The sequence below is a fragment of the Pelodiscus sinensis genome, chromosome 1, assembly GCF_052426305.1.
Source record: "Pelodiscus sinensis isolate ZL-2025 chromosome 1, ASM5242630v1, whole genome shotgun sequence".
Lineage (NCBI taxonomy): Eukaryota > Metazoa > Chordata > Testudines > Trionychidae > Pelodiscus > Pelodiscus sinensis.
In genome coordinates, this window is record NC_143052.1 from 73,885,955 (window position 1) to 73,899,680 (window position 13,726).

At 37.8% G+C, this 13,726-nt stretch overlaps 1 protein-coding gene across 7 annotated transcripts in view; it reads right to left on the minus strand.

Moving 5' to 3' along the window:
• PPFIA2 (PPFI scaffold protein A2) overlaps positions 1-13,726 on the minus strand; it is a 601,388-nt gene that overhangs the window by 116,838 nt on the left and 470,824 nt on the right. For all 7 annotated transcript variants that reach the window (XM_075932507.2, XM_089780129.1, XM_089780128.1 and 4 more), the window contains 2 exons: positions 12,485-12,631; positions 8,679-8,813 (listed from right to left, as the gene is read on the minus strand). In XM_075932507.2, the coding sequence (XP_075788622.1) occupies positions 8,679-8,813; positions 12,485-12,631 (282 nt within the window). The remainder of the gene's footprint in view (positions 1-8,678; positions 8,814-12,484; positions 12,632-13,726) is intronic.

The window sequence follows — 13,726 nt, forward strand, 5'->3', positions numbered from 1 at the left end:
TCTTTATGTCAGTAAAGTTTAAAGAAAATATAAAGCAAGCTACTACTAACTGCAAACTTAGTTTTCAAAAAATAAACTTTATTGAAACAGGCAGCTGAACAGCATTGCTTGAAATGTGTCAGCTACAAAGGCCTGTTACATCCAAGCATCAGCAAAACATTGGAGTTATTTATGAGCAATGAAATCAGCCAAATGTAACATGCAGACTGTGCATGGTTTGAACACAAACCTGCCATCGTATAATTGTAAGCTCCTTAAGCACTGAACTGCACGATGGTTGATTATCAATAAAAATAATTAAAAAAATAAATGAAAACAAATCAGATGAATTCTATTTAGCAATAGAAAGTAAAGTCCAGTAGGACTACCTTCCTACGTATGGAGATCATTTCTTGTAGCTTAGCTTCCATAACATATTGATAATCATCAGATGAGGTAGAAGAGGTTGGATCAGACTAACAAGTCAAGGAAAAGGAGAGGGACAAAATTGAAAAATCAGAACTAAAGACACTGACACTGAAAAGAACACAGCACAGAATGCTTAAACGAAAAGTGTGACTGAAAATTTAATACTTTGACTGAATTTTATGTGGAATAAACTACACTGATAGTTGGTGGATGTGATGCAGTTGGTGTGGATCAACTAAAATAATGGAATGCTAAAAAAGCTATCAACCTAGATATGGAAGTTCAAGGTTAGTGATGGTTGGCTGATGACAGCTTACTACAGAGTGAAATAAAAGCAACTCTGGCTAATACGGTCTGATGTTGTAGTTGAATTATGGTGAACTAAACACCAAAATATGATGTGGAGAGGCCAATGTCAGAAAGTTTTTTGGGATTCTTGCTACCACTTTATAAGAGTGAAAACAATGCAAATTTGTTTTAGAATATACTAAATTAATGGATTAGTCATTTACATTTCATGAAATGTACTGACACATTCCCTCCTCACTATAAACTATAAAGAGTTAACTGTGTAAAATAAGGTTCAAGCTTTAGGATTCTGTTTTAGAATAGATCAAGTAACCCTATTAATTTTAGTAAAACAATATAGATCCCAAACTTTTTGAAGGTGATCCCTTTTCATTAACAAAATCATACTTAAGAGAAGAACCTATAAATAAAAATGGATTAATTGGATAGAAAGTAGTTTAAAACAGTATAGGTACTGAATATGAAGTATAGTAGTCCATCCAAAGATTCAACACTTTTTGGAAAGAACAGCTGAATAAGTCATTTGTTCTAAACTATGGTTCTCTACATTCCCTCATATCAAGAAAGTCTATGGTAACATTGCAAAATTGTATCCTGTGTTGAATTTGTTGCTTTGGAAACAAGAACTATGCATAAGGAATATAGATTGCATACTACTACCAAAGCCTGTCTGTGAGCATCTGATTGCCCAATGCATTCTCTCAAAAGGTGACCTCTGGGTAACTAGATGTGCAAACTCTCAGCACATCTAATATTATTGATAAAATAATACTTCCTTAGTGAAACTGTTATCTACAAATGACTTATCAAAATAACAAGTCAGTATACTTAAACAATTACCCACCAGAATTTAAAATTGCATCAGTGTTACCATCAGAACTCAAGAGTCACTGACACAAAATTAGAGTGATGTACAATTTTACAAATATAAACTGCAACCGTCAGTATGGATTTATTCCTATTACAAACAGTTTAAATATACACTTATGCAGATATATGAAATTTTATAACTAACCATGGAGTTTTTTAATGTTATTCAGTGAACATTCTTCTCAACTGAAATGTATTTATAAAGTTTATTTACTTGTAAAATATAAAAGGTAAATGCAAATGTTCAGGATTTTTGGTGAATGTAGCCTCAGTACTCAATATTATAAATTTGAGTTGTATTTCATCCCAGAAGTCATATGGCATAGTTTCTTTCCCTACTTGGATGAATATGACTCCTAAAATCAGGAAGAGGACTTGAAAAAAGTCTGTAGAGCTCAGAATCACTAATTGAGAGGTAGTCAAAACACAGGATTAGGGAATTATAGATTATTTTCAGTCACAGAGAACTAGTTGGAAGCATCATCCCTAGAAAATTAAACCTGTGAGATTTAATGAGCGCAAAGTTAAATTTGATTTATTTTCAACACTCTCATGTGCAAGACCCTTATATGTTCAAACACATTAATTCTAGACTTGAAGAGCACCTCACTCAAGATGAAGTGTTAAGTGGCCTGGTCTAGTATAGTACACACTTAAGAGAGAAGTCTGGGAAGCTATTTCATTCAAATATGCTACTCATATCTGTATTTTAAATTGTAGGAAAGATTTTCATTTGAAATCATGCAATGGATAATTCTTTAATTGCATGTTGTGTCTGGAAGCATGTTACTATTTGAAATATTGAAAACTAGTGGCAGTTGCTGGTCTAATTAATGCCGAGGAGGAATTAATAAATTCTAGATGAGAATGAATACTATATATGTTGTTTATTTGCAGAAGCATAATTCAACTAAGTACACTTACAGCTCTAGAGATATTGCAATAAATGACTCTGTTCCAACTGAGATTTAAACATGCTTTAAAAGTGAGATTTTACAATTTAAAAGTGCACCAGAAAATATACTAGTGGCCAAAGGAATTAAACATTTTTGGCTGCTACTTTGTATTGAATTTGCTTTGTATTGAATTTGCTCAAACCTGAGAATCAAATGCCAAACATTTAAAGCTTTCTTAGGGAAGCAAATGCAAAATGTTGACCATAATACTGTGGTTAAACACCACATTTATGGTCATTGGTTGATGACTATTTAAGTCCTCACATAAACAGTGGGTGAATTGAAAAAGAACAGTGTTAAACAGCTCACAAAATTTTAGAACTTTCCAATGCAACCCTTGATTCAGAAGTCTAGATTTTTTGCATTAAAGACATGCATAGTTATTTTCTGTTATTGTCTTCAGCTGGCTTAGTAAAAAATACCGTGCAGTATTCAGCAACAATTATTGAAAATATATATCCTGCATACATATTTGGTATGCAATGCAATACTGGGTTTACAATGGTGACAGGCCTATACTGGAATCTGGAAAGGTGCCTATTACAGACACCACTAACTCATCCATACACAGCTGGGTTTGGCCCATTACCCAGGAGAGTGCAGCTGTGTGAGCCGTTTCCATCCAGCAGGTTTCATTTGCCTGTAATGTACTTGCCACCCAGAAGACTGACTTCACCATGTGGGCTGGGCAGAGCTGCTAGTTGTGGGCCAGTGGATTTGACTAAGCCGGGCAGTCCCTCAGGGGTTGCATGCCTGCTCCCAGCATGACTCCAACTCTGAGCAGTTTCTGCTGTCCCCAACTGTGGGTAGGGTTTCTAACTGTCTAATCACACAAGCCCCAAAACCCCTACCTCACCCCCTGCCCCCATTCACTCTATTTCCCTTCCTCTATTGCTCACTCTCCCTCACCCCCTTTACTTTAACTAGGCAGTGGTTTGAGGTGTGGGAGGGGGTATAGGCTCTGGGCTAAGGGATGGGACCAAGGGGTCTGAAGTGTGCGAGTGGGCTTTGGTCAGGGGTAGGGGTTGACCTAGGAGGGAGTGCAGGAGGTTGGGTGCAGGAGAGGATGCAGCTCTGAGGGGAATTTAGGTACAGAAGGGAGCTGAGGGCTGAGGCAAAGGGGTAGAGTGTAGGAAGGAGTGAGATCTCTGCAAATAAATTTGGGTGTTGGATCAGGGTCAAGGCTAGTGCAGGTGGTTGGGGTGCAGAGGGTATGCGGGCTGTGGCTGGGGATAAATGTATTGGTGTGCTGACAGGGTCTCAGGGATGTAGCAGGGTGCCTGGGGTGTGGGATGCAGGCCCTGGATGAAGCAGGAGAGGGCTCAGAATCAGTGCAGGGGGTTGGGTGCAGCAGGCAGACACAGTTACCATCCAGTCTGGCTGGCTACTGAAGACCAGGGGCACAGTGCATGGGAGTAGCGTCTACACAACAGGACTTAACTTGAAATAAGCTACGCAAATTGAGCTATGTCAATTGTGTAGCTTATTTAGAAATAGCTTATTTCAAAACTGGGAGTGTCTACACTGCACTTATCTCGAAATAGAGCACTCTTCCTCTGACTTCTCTTACTCCTCATACAATGAGGGTTACAGGAGTCAGAGTAAGAAATCCTCCAGCTTGACAGTATTTTGACATTATTTTGAAATAACTTGCTGCTGTGTAAATGTGGACTACGTTATTTCAAAATAATGCTTGTTATTTCAAAATAACGTTGCTGTGTATTTCGAAATAATGTTTCTGTGTAGATGTACCCTAAGCAGTCTGGGGGGAAAGGGGAGGGCACTGGGCAGTGAAGGGGCAGGAGGTGTTTGGCAGTGGGAGAGGATTTGTGTGTGTTTGGGGTTCTGAGCAGTAGGACAGCTTACCTGGTCCTGGGGCCACATGTGAATCCACATTCACTACTGCTCCCAGGCACCTTTGTCCCCCTCATCTCCTGCACTATGTGAGTGGCAGAGAAAAACATAATGGGAAATGGCTTTGCGCACTGCTGGTCCCCCAGCTGGGGGGGAGAGGGTCAGCGGCTCATATCAATCAGAGGCAGTTAGGTGCCAAAATACTTAAAAAATCTGTGTCTACACTCTTTGAGGGAAGAGATTATCTCTTACTGTTTATTTGTGCAACATCTTGCCCAATGAGCATACTACTATGGTTAGAGTATACACTCACGCTGTAATACACTCATTTCAATGGTTGTGCATCAGCTACAGGGTTTACTTGAGACTTTTCAATCGCATACTAGCAATGGCTGGCAATGATTCATTTGTCAAGTCCTCTGCCCTCCTTCTCTGCATCAGTCTCTTTTCTCCTTCTTGGTATACCCTTTCCTGCCTTCCATCTCTCCTTTTGTTTTATCCTTCCAACTATGATTCCTATGAGTTGTACCTGCTAACCTCTTCTTCCACTTTTTGATCTCTCAGCCCCACTTTGTTTCATTCTATTTACCTCTTTTAATAGTCTACAGAGCTCCATCCCCTCTCTCCTTCCCATCCTTTCCACCCTCTAGCCCTGGTCTCTTGTGACTTTCATCCTACTGAACCCTCCCCATTCCTATGATGCCTTCCCTCTTGCAGTGCCAGCTTCAGATCTAAAATGGGCAACTCTACCTATGATCTCTTCATCTTTTCCCTCCTTGGAGCCTAGATTCCCTTTCGAACATCAACTCTACAGCTTATGACAGCTTCTCTCTCCACTCCAACTCATCCACAAAGGCATGAAGGTAGGGCAGTAGGCTTCTTCTCTCCCACACCTGTTACCACCAACACCCTGCCCTGCACTGCCTCCACTTTTGACCAACTCCCCATCCAACTTTTCTCTCTTTTCCACTTCCAAGTTGTTTGTTATCTCCTAGGTATCTTGTTTCTCCTCATCCACTTTATTTACTCTTGACTCTGCTAGTCCTATTTGATCACTAGCAACTTATACCAAGATCTCATCCAACACCTTAACAGCCTGCCTCCTCGCCCCCACCTGTACATTTTGACCTTCAAACATGAATTGAATTTCTACTGATGAAAATGGCCACTCACTCAGTCATGTCTTGATGAAGCACGTCTCAATTCTGATCTTTATATTGCAGTATTGCCTCTCTCTAGCTATCCCTTCCTCTCCCCACATCCAACCTTTTCATAATCTCCATCACTTCTCAGGCATTCTCATATCCCTCTTCAAATCACTCACCTAGTGACTCTATTTAATCTGCTTTCTCTACCAGGTCTGCCTTTTTCATCTATTTCTCCCATGACAAAGTTTTCTACCCCAAATTCCCAATCCTTGCTTGATACCCAACTTTTATATTCTCTGCTAAGTGTTTCTACTGAAAATCCCATGACCACACTGACTTGCAAATTCCTTCTCTCCTTCAGTTCTGCCAGTTTCTTCATCAAGCAGCACTGCTATGCCACAAAGATTGATCCCAACTGTCTTTTGACACCCCCAACTCTTTTCTAAAACCAACTAACTCCTGCACCTCTCTTCACAGAACTTGACATGATTCTCTTCAAAAATCAAGGTGATTACATCTAACCTGATCTCCTCTTCTCCCTCCACCTTAGCATGTTCCCCTTCCTTTCCTGTTCCAAACAGTGTCTCTTGTACTTTAAACCATTCACCTGTCTCAGTGACCTCTCCACTCCTGCTTCCATTGTTCTCATTTATCCTCAACCTTTCACTCTCCTCAAATGCCTTCTCCTCTTAATATATATTAATTTCTCATATCCATTAAAACCTTTGCTCTCACCTGTGCCTGTAACTTTATTCTTCTTCATTGAGCATGCTGTTAACAACTGCTGTATCAAAACAATATATTACTGTCTGATGTGGCTGGATGGAGAAGGATAGATAATGACTATGCAAGACTGGACTGAGACTGGGACCACCAGACCACTCCCTGAAAATACCAAGGATGGAAACATGTCTGACAGACTACACCTTTATGATGTTGAATTCCATTTGTTCTGCCTCACCCCCAAAATATAAATATCACGTTTGAGGAAGGAAGGATCATGGAGGCTTCTATAAAGGTTTATGCAGATATTCATAGAAACTAAAGTTTGTCTTCACTCCAGATTTAACTTGGGAATCTATCACAAATTTCACCTTAGAACAGACCCTAAGGTAACTATTTACATATGTTGCTACCCTGAGATAATGGTAGTGTAAAAAAGGAAATCACAATACCTGAGAGATGATGGCCCTCCATTCCATCCCAGAGCCCCCAGGCACCTATTCCTCTGCTCTATCTGGACATCTGCCTGAACTCTGATCCCTGATCTGTAGTGGGCTATCATTCTGCCTTTGCTCAGCATCTTGCCTGCAGTTTACCTGTCTACAATTTCTTCAGCTTTACACATTGCCAGGGTTTGATACAATAGAAAGATTACCACTATTAAGTCCCTGGAACAGTGAAACTCTTATTTAGATTACTTAGTACATTGACTTTGTAGATTTTCTCTTTAGAGAAAAACTTGGATGAAGGCCATTTTGAATGAAACGTCAGTTCTGTTCAGGGTCCTCCAGTCACATCAAATAAAAGACTGTGGGAAAGGCACGTGAAAATATATGCTGTAGTATGTTTATGATCAGAATATGACTATATTGCACTGCAGTGTACTGAGTATCGTGCATGAGTGAGATGAGATTCTCTCCATATTAAGTAGTAGTATTTGTTCAAAATGGTGGCAACAAAAGACATGCTTGAAAATAAAAAAAAATGACTGGTGCCTAAAATACTGGAGAATTTATAAAAAAAAATTGTCAAATATAAAGCAATATTCTGCTAAGGGCATTAAAATGTCAGGTCATCTGCTGAATAAATCACAGATGGACAACTTAAAGCTGACAAGGGATGCCTTATTCACTTCCACCATCGTTTTCACAAAATGTTGTAACATTTTTTTGTCATTTCATGCAATCCCCCTTTCGTTGAATCTTCTTTTATTCCAGCATTTTCAGTTCCCTTTCAGATTCCCAAGTCATATACCTAATGTGGACAGTATAAAATCTTGATTACTGAGTACTGATTTTGTCTTAGTGAGTTAAAAGAAATTACTATCTATTTCCTTCTTGCCTAAATTACACAAAAGTCAGGCTGAACCGTAAGCTGTCCGAGCTCTGAAGACCTGATAAAAAGGACAAATAGAAGGGTTTTTTTTAAATGTTGTTAAAATATGAAAAAACTGTTGCTAAATAAAATCATTATAATGTTTGGTAGTGATAGAGAAAGGAAAATTTAAATCAGAATGATGTGTAACATATTGTGCTATATGGAGTTTTACATTTTTGTTTGACTCTAAATGTGAAGAATTAAATATTTTATGAAAATTACAAATGTTCTAATGAAGCTAAAATACTCTGAACTACAGCATTAATTGCATGCACATCTAAAAATGTGAGAGAGCACAATACATGAATTTGGCATAATTTAAAACGTACAATTGTCTTATTGTTTTTCTTCAAGAAAGCTGTTGTACAATAAATTGTTCACAGAGAAAGCAGATTGTCTTTGGTCCCTTTAGGGCTTTACCATTTTCCTTGTGATTTATCAATTGTAGTCTGATTACCTGCTACAAAGAATCAATTTAAAAAAAAATCAATATTCAAGATGGCTTTGTTTCTGTTACTCACAAATGATCTTAAATGTCAGTTTTGTATAATATTGTATTTTTGTGTCATTTATTGTGATGAAAATGATTACTGTATGTCTCCTAATTAATGTGGTGTATAAAACATCAGGAAAAAATAATCTACTAGCTTGTTTTTGTTTTTTGTTAAAGGGGAAATGTTTACATATTTAATAGCTAAATGGGTTCATGGATTTTAGATAAATTGGCAATCCATGACATCTTTTTAAATATAATGTAGTCTAACGCAAGAATAGTTACTTCTTCTGCCAATAAAAACTGTGAGAAACACAGTCACAGCATTCGATATATCAAATTATGCTAGAGGCCAGGAAATATTACTTGTTACACAATTAACATTTGCTTACTGTGTGTTACATGGCATCATTTTTTCCACTTCTAAAGAGGTTGAAATGAAGTCCTTTTTAGTTATGGTTCTTGTAAGGAAGAATACAGAATATAAACCAAGTTAATCCAAACATATTTCTGAAATAAACCTATTTCTCAGTGCAGTACCTTAGTCAGGGCTGCAATTCTCTGAGCCAGTTCAGCCTCCACTTCAGGCAAGGTCTCAGCCTTCCGCATTGTCTGTTGCAGCTTCTGTTCAGCGAGCTCGAGACGTTCTTGCAGTTGTCTGTTTTTTTCTTCCATCTGAAACCCAGAGATGAAAACAGAAAATATAAAAAGGCAGAATTAAGAAATGGCTGCAATTTGGGGCAGGGGGGGAACTTTCTGAGGTGGGCACAGCAACTGGGTTCAGCCAAAGATACGCTCTAGCTTGCAAGAGAGTTTTTGATGGGCTTGTGAAAAAGGTTAATCCGAGTATGGTGCTCTGCAGGCCTTTTACACTATGACTGATACGAGGAGCAAGGATATTGTATCAAGGCCAAGTAAAGAAGTTGCAATGAGTAAAGTATGAAGATGAACAAACGTTCCTTTTCCTCTAATCTGTGTGCTACTAGTGCCAGCCAAGGAGAAAAGTACTCATGCCAGTAAAATCAAAGTTTCAAAAATCTACAGACACAAATTTCAACACCTTTTCTGCAAAACTGAGAGCATGAGAGACTGGGAAGAATGTTTTATAAGGATACATTTGCTAAAGAACTGGTAGAACAAATTGATGCCAACAACATACAAGTAGTGTGATGGTGAAATCAGCACTGGTTACCCATCCAAGGACATCATTATCAGTTCCTGTCAGTTATTTGGTTAAAACTGTATAGTTAATTTTTTGTTGTGAAGTTACAGTTAAACCTTGTTCTATGTAAATAGAATACTGAAGTTTTGATAATAATTTAAAAAAAAGGTACGGGGGGAAGGGTGAGCCTTTAAATTTTTGTATTATAAGTAGGGGATTTTCTGGCCTATGAGACACACAAAACGTGAGTATAATTTCACTTAGTTAGCGTTAATTATCCCGTTGAAACACATTTAGGGTGGGACTAATGAGAGCGCACTGTAAATACTGTAATCTTTTATGGTGGTATTTTAATATTTTGACAGGACAATACGGTTTAAAATGTATTATGTTGATGTTTAAATGCTGAAAATATATTCCAAATCTGCTTTTTTGTAGTACAATTATCAGTACTGACTACTCTCTGTAGGCCTTTTATGTATATTGAAAACTACTTAAATTGCCAATAAAAAACCTCTAACAGCTGATATAGGTATTTTGCTCTTTCATCTATTGTTTTCCTGGATGAAGAGGAAAATTAATGACAGTCTTCAAGCAACTTGCAAAATAGAATTTAAAAAATCTGGTTTTGATCCTTTCATTCTCATTGTGGACATAAATATTTTTTATTTTAATTGGGTTTCACTCAATTAGAGGACAATTTAGTTATTGAGGTAGTCTCAAAGTGCTTTATAATGGGGGAGCTCTTTTTTTTCTTTTGCATTATATACTATTTGCAGATAAGACGTAAAAAATTAAGAATAAACTTTTCTTATCTATTAGCAGAGAGAAAGAAACTCATCCAAAATTTGAACAACGTACGAAGTTCTAACTTAGTTTTCTCGCTATATTCTAATCCTTACCTGAAACTATAAGCAATGTTCTCCATTCACCTGATCCACTGGTCAGATAAAAGTCTTGACTCTCTGTTTTCCTATGGTCCCTTTATAGCACTCTGGCTGTGTAAATGGGCCTTAAAGGAAGCAAATCTCTCTTGTTTGTCATTTCCCACAGCTAACAGAATGGTTCTGTGTCAGCCACCCTTGCAGTGTCTAATGTTCTGGGAATTGCCAAGATTAGGATGAGGGCAGACCTTCACTTTCATCTGTCCAAGCAGCTCTGAAGCTGCTCTAATTTATACAGGAAGGCAACACCATCCTTCTCCCTCCCCCCTTCCCTAAAAGCCCTATGCAGAGCAGATTTTAGCTACAAAGAATAATCAGACCCAAAGTCTTTTGTTGTTTCACAAACTTAATTGAAAATGACTTAACACAGAGGAGTCCTGTTCACCTTAAAGACTAAGGGTACATCTACACTGCACCCATAGGTCAAAATAAGATATGCAGTCTGAGCTACGCAAATTGCGTATCATATTTAGATCTAATTTCAAAATAACTTATTTAGAAACATCCTTTAACCCTTGTTGGAATGAGGGTTACAGGGACGCCAGAATAGCGTGCCCGGTTTTTTAAAATCTATTTCAAAATAACGGGTGTGTATAAAGATGCTGAATAGCTATTTTGGGCTACTTCCGGAATCTTGAAATAGCACTGCTGTTTAGACATAGCCTAACCGATTTATTTGGGCATAAGCTTTTGTGGGTCAATATCACATTGTCAGATGCATGATGAAGTGGTTTTGACTCATGAAATCTTATACCCAAATAAATCGGTTAGGCTTAAGGTGCCATAAGATTTGTCATTGTTTTTACAGATACAAACTAACATGGCTACACCTCTGAGACAAGTTACTTAGTTGCATATGACGAGATGTATTCTGTCGAGCTAAATTAATCTTGTACTGGAAAACAGCCAGAAGCAATTGGAGGTAAATTCTGGTACTTAAAAGTTCTTGTGCCCTCTCTCCCATATAGCACCTGATAACTACAAATATTGATATATAATAATTAATAATGCCTCACAGGACTCCTGTGAAGTATCTAAACAGATTTTACAGACATTTAAATCCTGTGCTTTTGAGGTTAAAATCAACACACTCAAGGGTGTACTGAGTTGATGAAAAAATCAGAATAGAACCTGTGAGTTCTGACTTCCAGTCTCCTGAATGAACTACTTTCTACATGATAAACTAACCTCAAGGATTCTAAAAGATTTTTTTTATCTCTACAATCCATGAATTTGAATAAGTTGTAAATGATAGTAATAGAGATGTAGCCATGTTAGTCTAGTGTAGCTGAAACAATAAACAGGACTATGTAGCACTTTAAAGACTAACAAGATGGTTTATTAGGTGATGAGCTTTCGTGGGCCAGACCCACTTCCTCAGATCAAATTGTGGAAGAAAATTGGCACAACCATATATACCAAAGGGATACAATCAAAAAAAAAGTGAACGCATATAAAAAGGACAAATCAAATTTCAGAAGAGAGGGAGGATGATGGGGGGAAGTTAATGTCTGTGAGCTAATGACATTAGAGATAATTAGGGAAGCTATCTTTACAAAGATAGCTCATCACCTAAAACCATCTTGTTTGTCTTTAAAGTGCTACATTGTCCTGTTTCTTGTAAATGATAGGTTTTGGATTCTCTTATTTCAACTTTGGACTTCAGGTTTTGCAGCAATTGCAGAAAAAATGTGACATGAAAGAAAACTGTCTTCTAAACCTTTTAAAACTGAAGATACATGGATGACACAATTATCTATGTCATCCATTCATTACTTAAATTATTTGCACTTATTTTAAACCAATTTCTGTAAACAACCAATATTTGATGGCATCATCTTTCTTTTAAAACATGTAATTTTTATTTGCATTAGCAAAGATACCCAAGTAAACATGGGAAACAAACTGTTGTTTGCTTATCTGATGTGATTTGATGTATGCTGGTACAAGACACCATGGGGTCACATAACTCAGCATAGATACTTCACAGAGCTGAGAGGACAAATTGGTTTTGCTATTTATGATTATGGCAGCTAATACAAGCCTTACAGACTTTGACCTGTCTGATTTTCTTTAAGGCAATTTATGTCCATGCTTTGTTATGGTCAATTCAGAATGAGAAACTTGGCCTACTTTAATAGCATCCTACTACCAAAACTTCAGGACTCTCTTGTTTGTTTGTTTAGTGTTAATGTTAATTCTGCATGAAGAGAGCAGCTCCAGGGATGCAGATACTGAACCTGACGCAGAATAGCCTCCTTATTTGCCAGTTCGTTTTCCAGTTTATCATTCATGTCATGTATGGAGGTGGATTCCCTCTGTGCACTGAGGTAGCGCTTCTCAAGGGTGGTGATTCTTTCTTCCATATCTTCTTTCTGTGCCATAGCCTAAAATGAGGAAATGTCATTTAGTTATTTAGTCTAGAAGTCAGCTCAATTTACATGTTAATAGTGACAGCTTCAAAAAAAGTGCTCAGGGGAAGTGATTTTCCTATTTTCTGTAGGGAGTATTTTCCTCTTTTGGATTAATTCCAATATACATCTATATCTATACCTATATCTATGAAAATAAAACTACAAATATCTACAGTAGAATTTAATGCCACTCACAACATAGTTAACTATATACTTCAATACAACAGTAAGGGAAAACTAAGGATTTCTCAGCTTGACTGGTTTTTTCCTAGTTAATCTGCATTTCAATATGTGTGATATATAAAACAAAGAACCCAAAGTTAACCTGCATACTTTTTAAATAACAGTAGACATGAATACAAAGGAAAAGAATCCTCTTCATATATGAACTCTGAAATCACTGTGGCAGCATTATAAAAATGACATACCGCTGATCAAGAAAGCTGCTGTGCTTTAACTTATTGTAAGTCTAATACAAGATGAGGTGATAAAGGCCAATATTGGAATCCACAGCACTTAAGTCTAAAACTGATTAACTTGATTCTTCTTCAATCCAAATCCTTTTTATTGTGAATAATTAATGTCATCAATCAAATCTTACTCTTTACTTTGACAGGAGGAGTAATGTGTAGGAGAGGTCTTATATAGTAGGGTTGCATAGAACCCTACAGAATCAATAGAGATATTGTTTGCAAATGGAGCCCTGCAAGCAGCTGGGCTGACACACTTGTCTGGCCCCTGGACAAAGTGTGTGGGGAGGCCCAGCTCTTGGAAGGGGTGGGACCTTGAGTGGAAGGGGCGGGACTGGGACAGCCAGCCCTCAACACCTTCCAGAGCATGGCACACAGCTCCCCTAGCAGCTGTCCCTTTTGTTCCCTGTTCTCCATTGGCAGATCTGTCTGCAGGTTAAGTTCATAAAGGCTAGCATTGAACTAATCCCCGCATATTTACATGAAGGTTTGAACTGAATGAATTAAAGTCTCCAAATGAAACTGTACTTCTTCTGCAGTCAAGCTCTTCCTACCACCAGACACTACCCCACTGACAGACTGTGAAACACCCTTATCT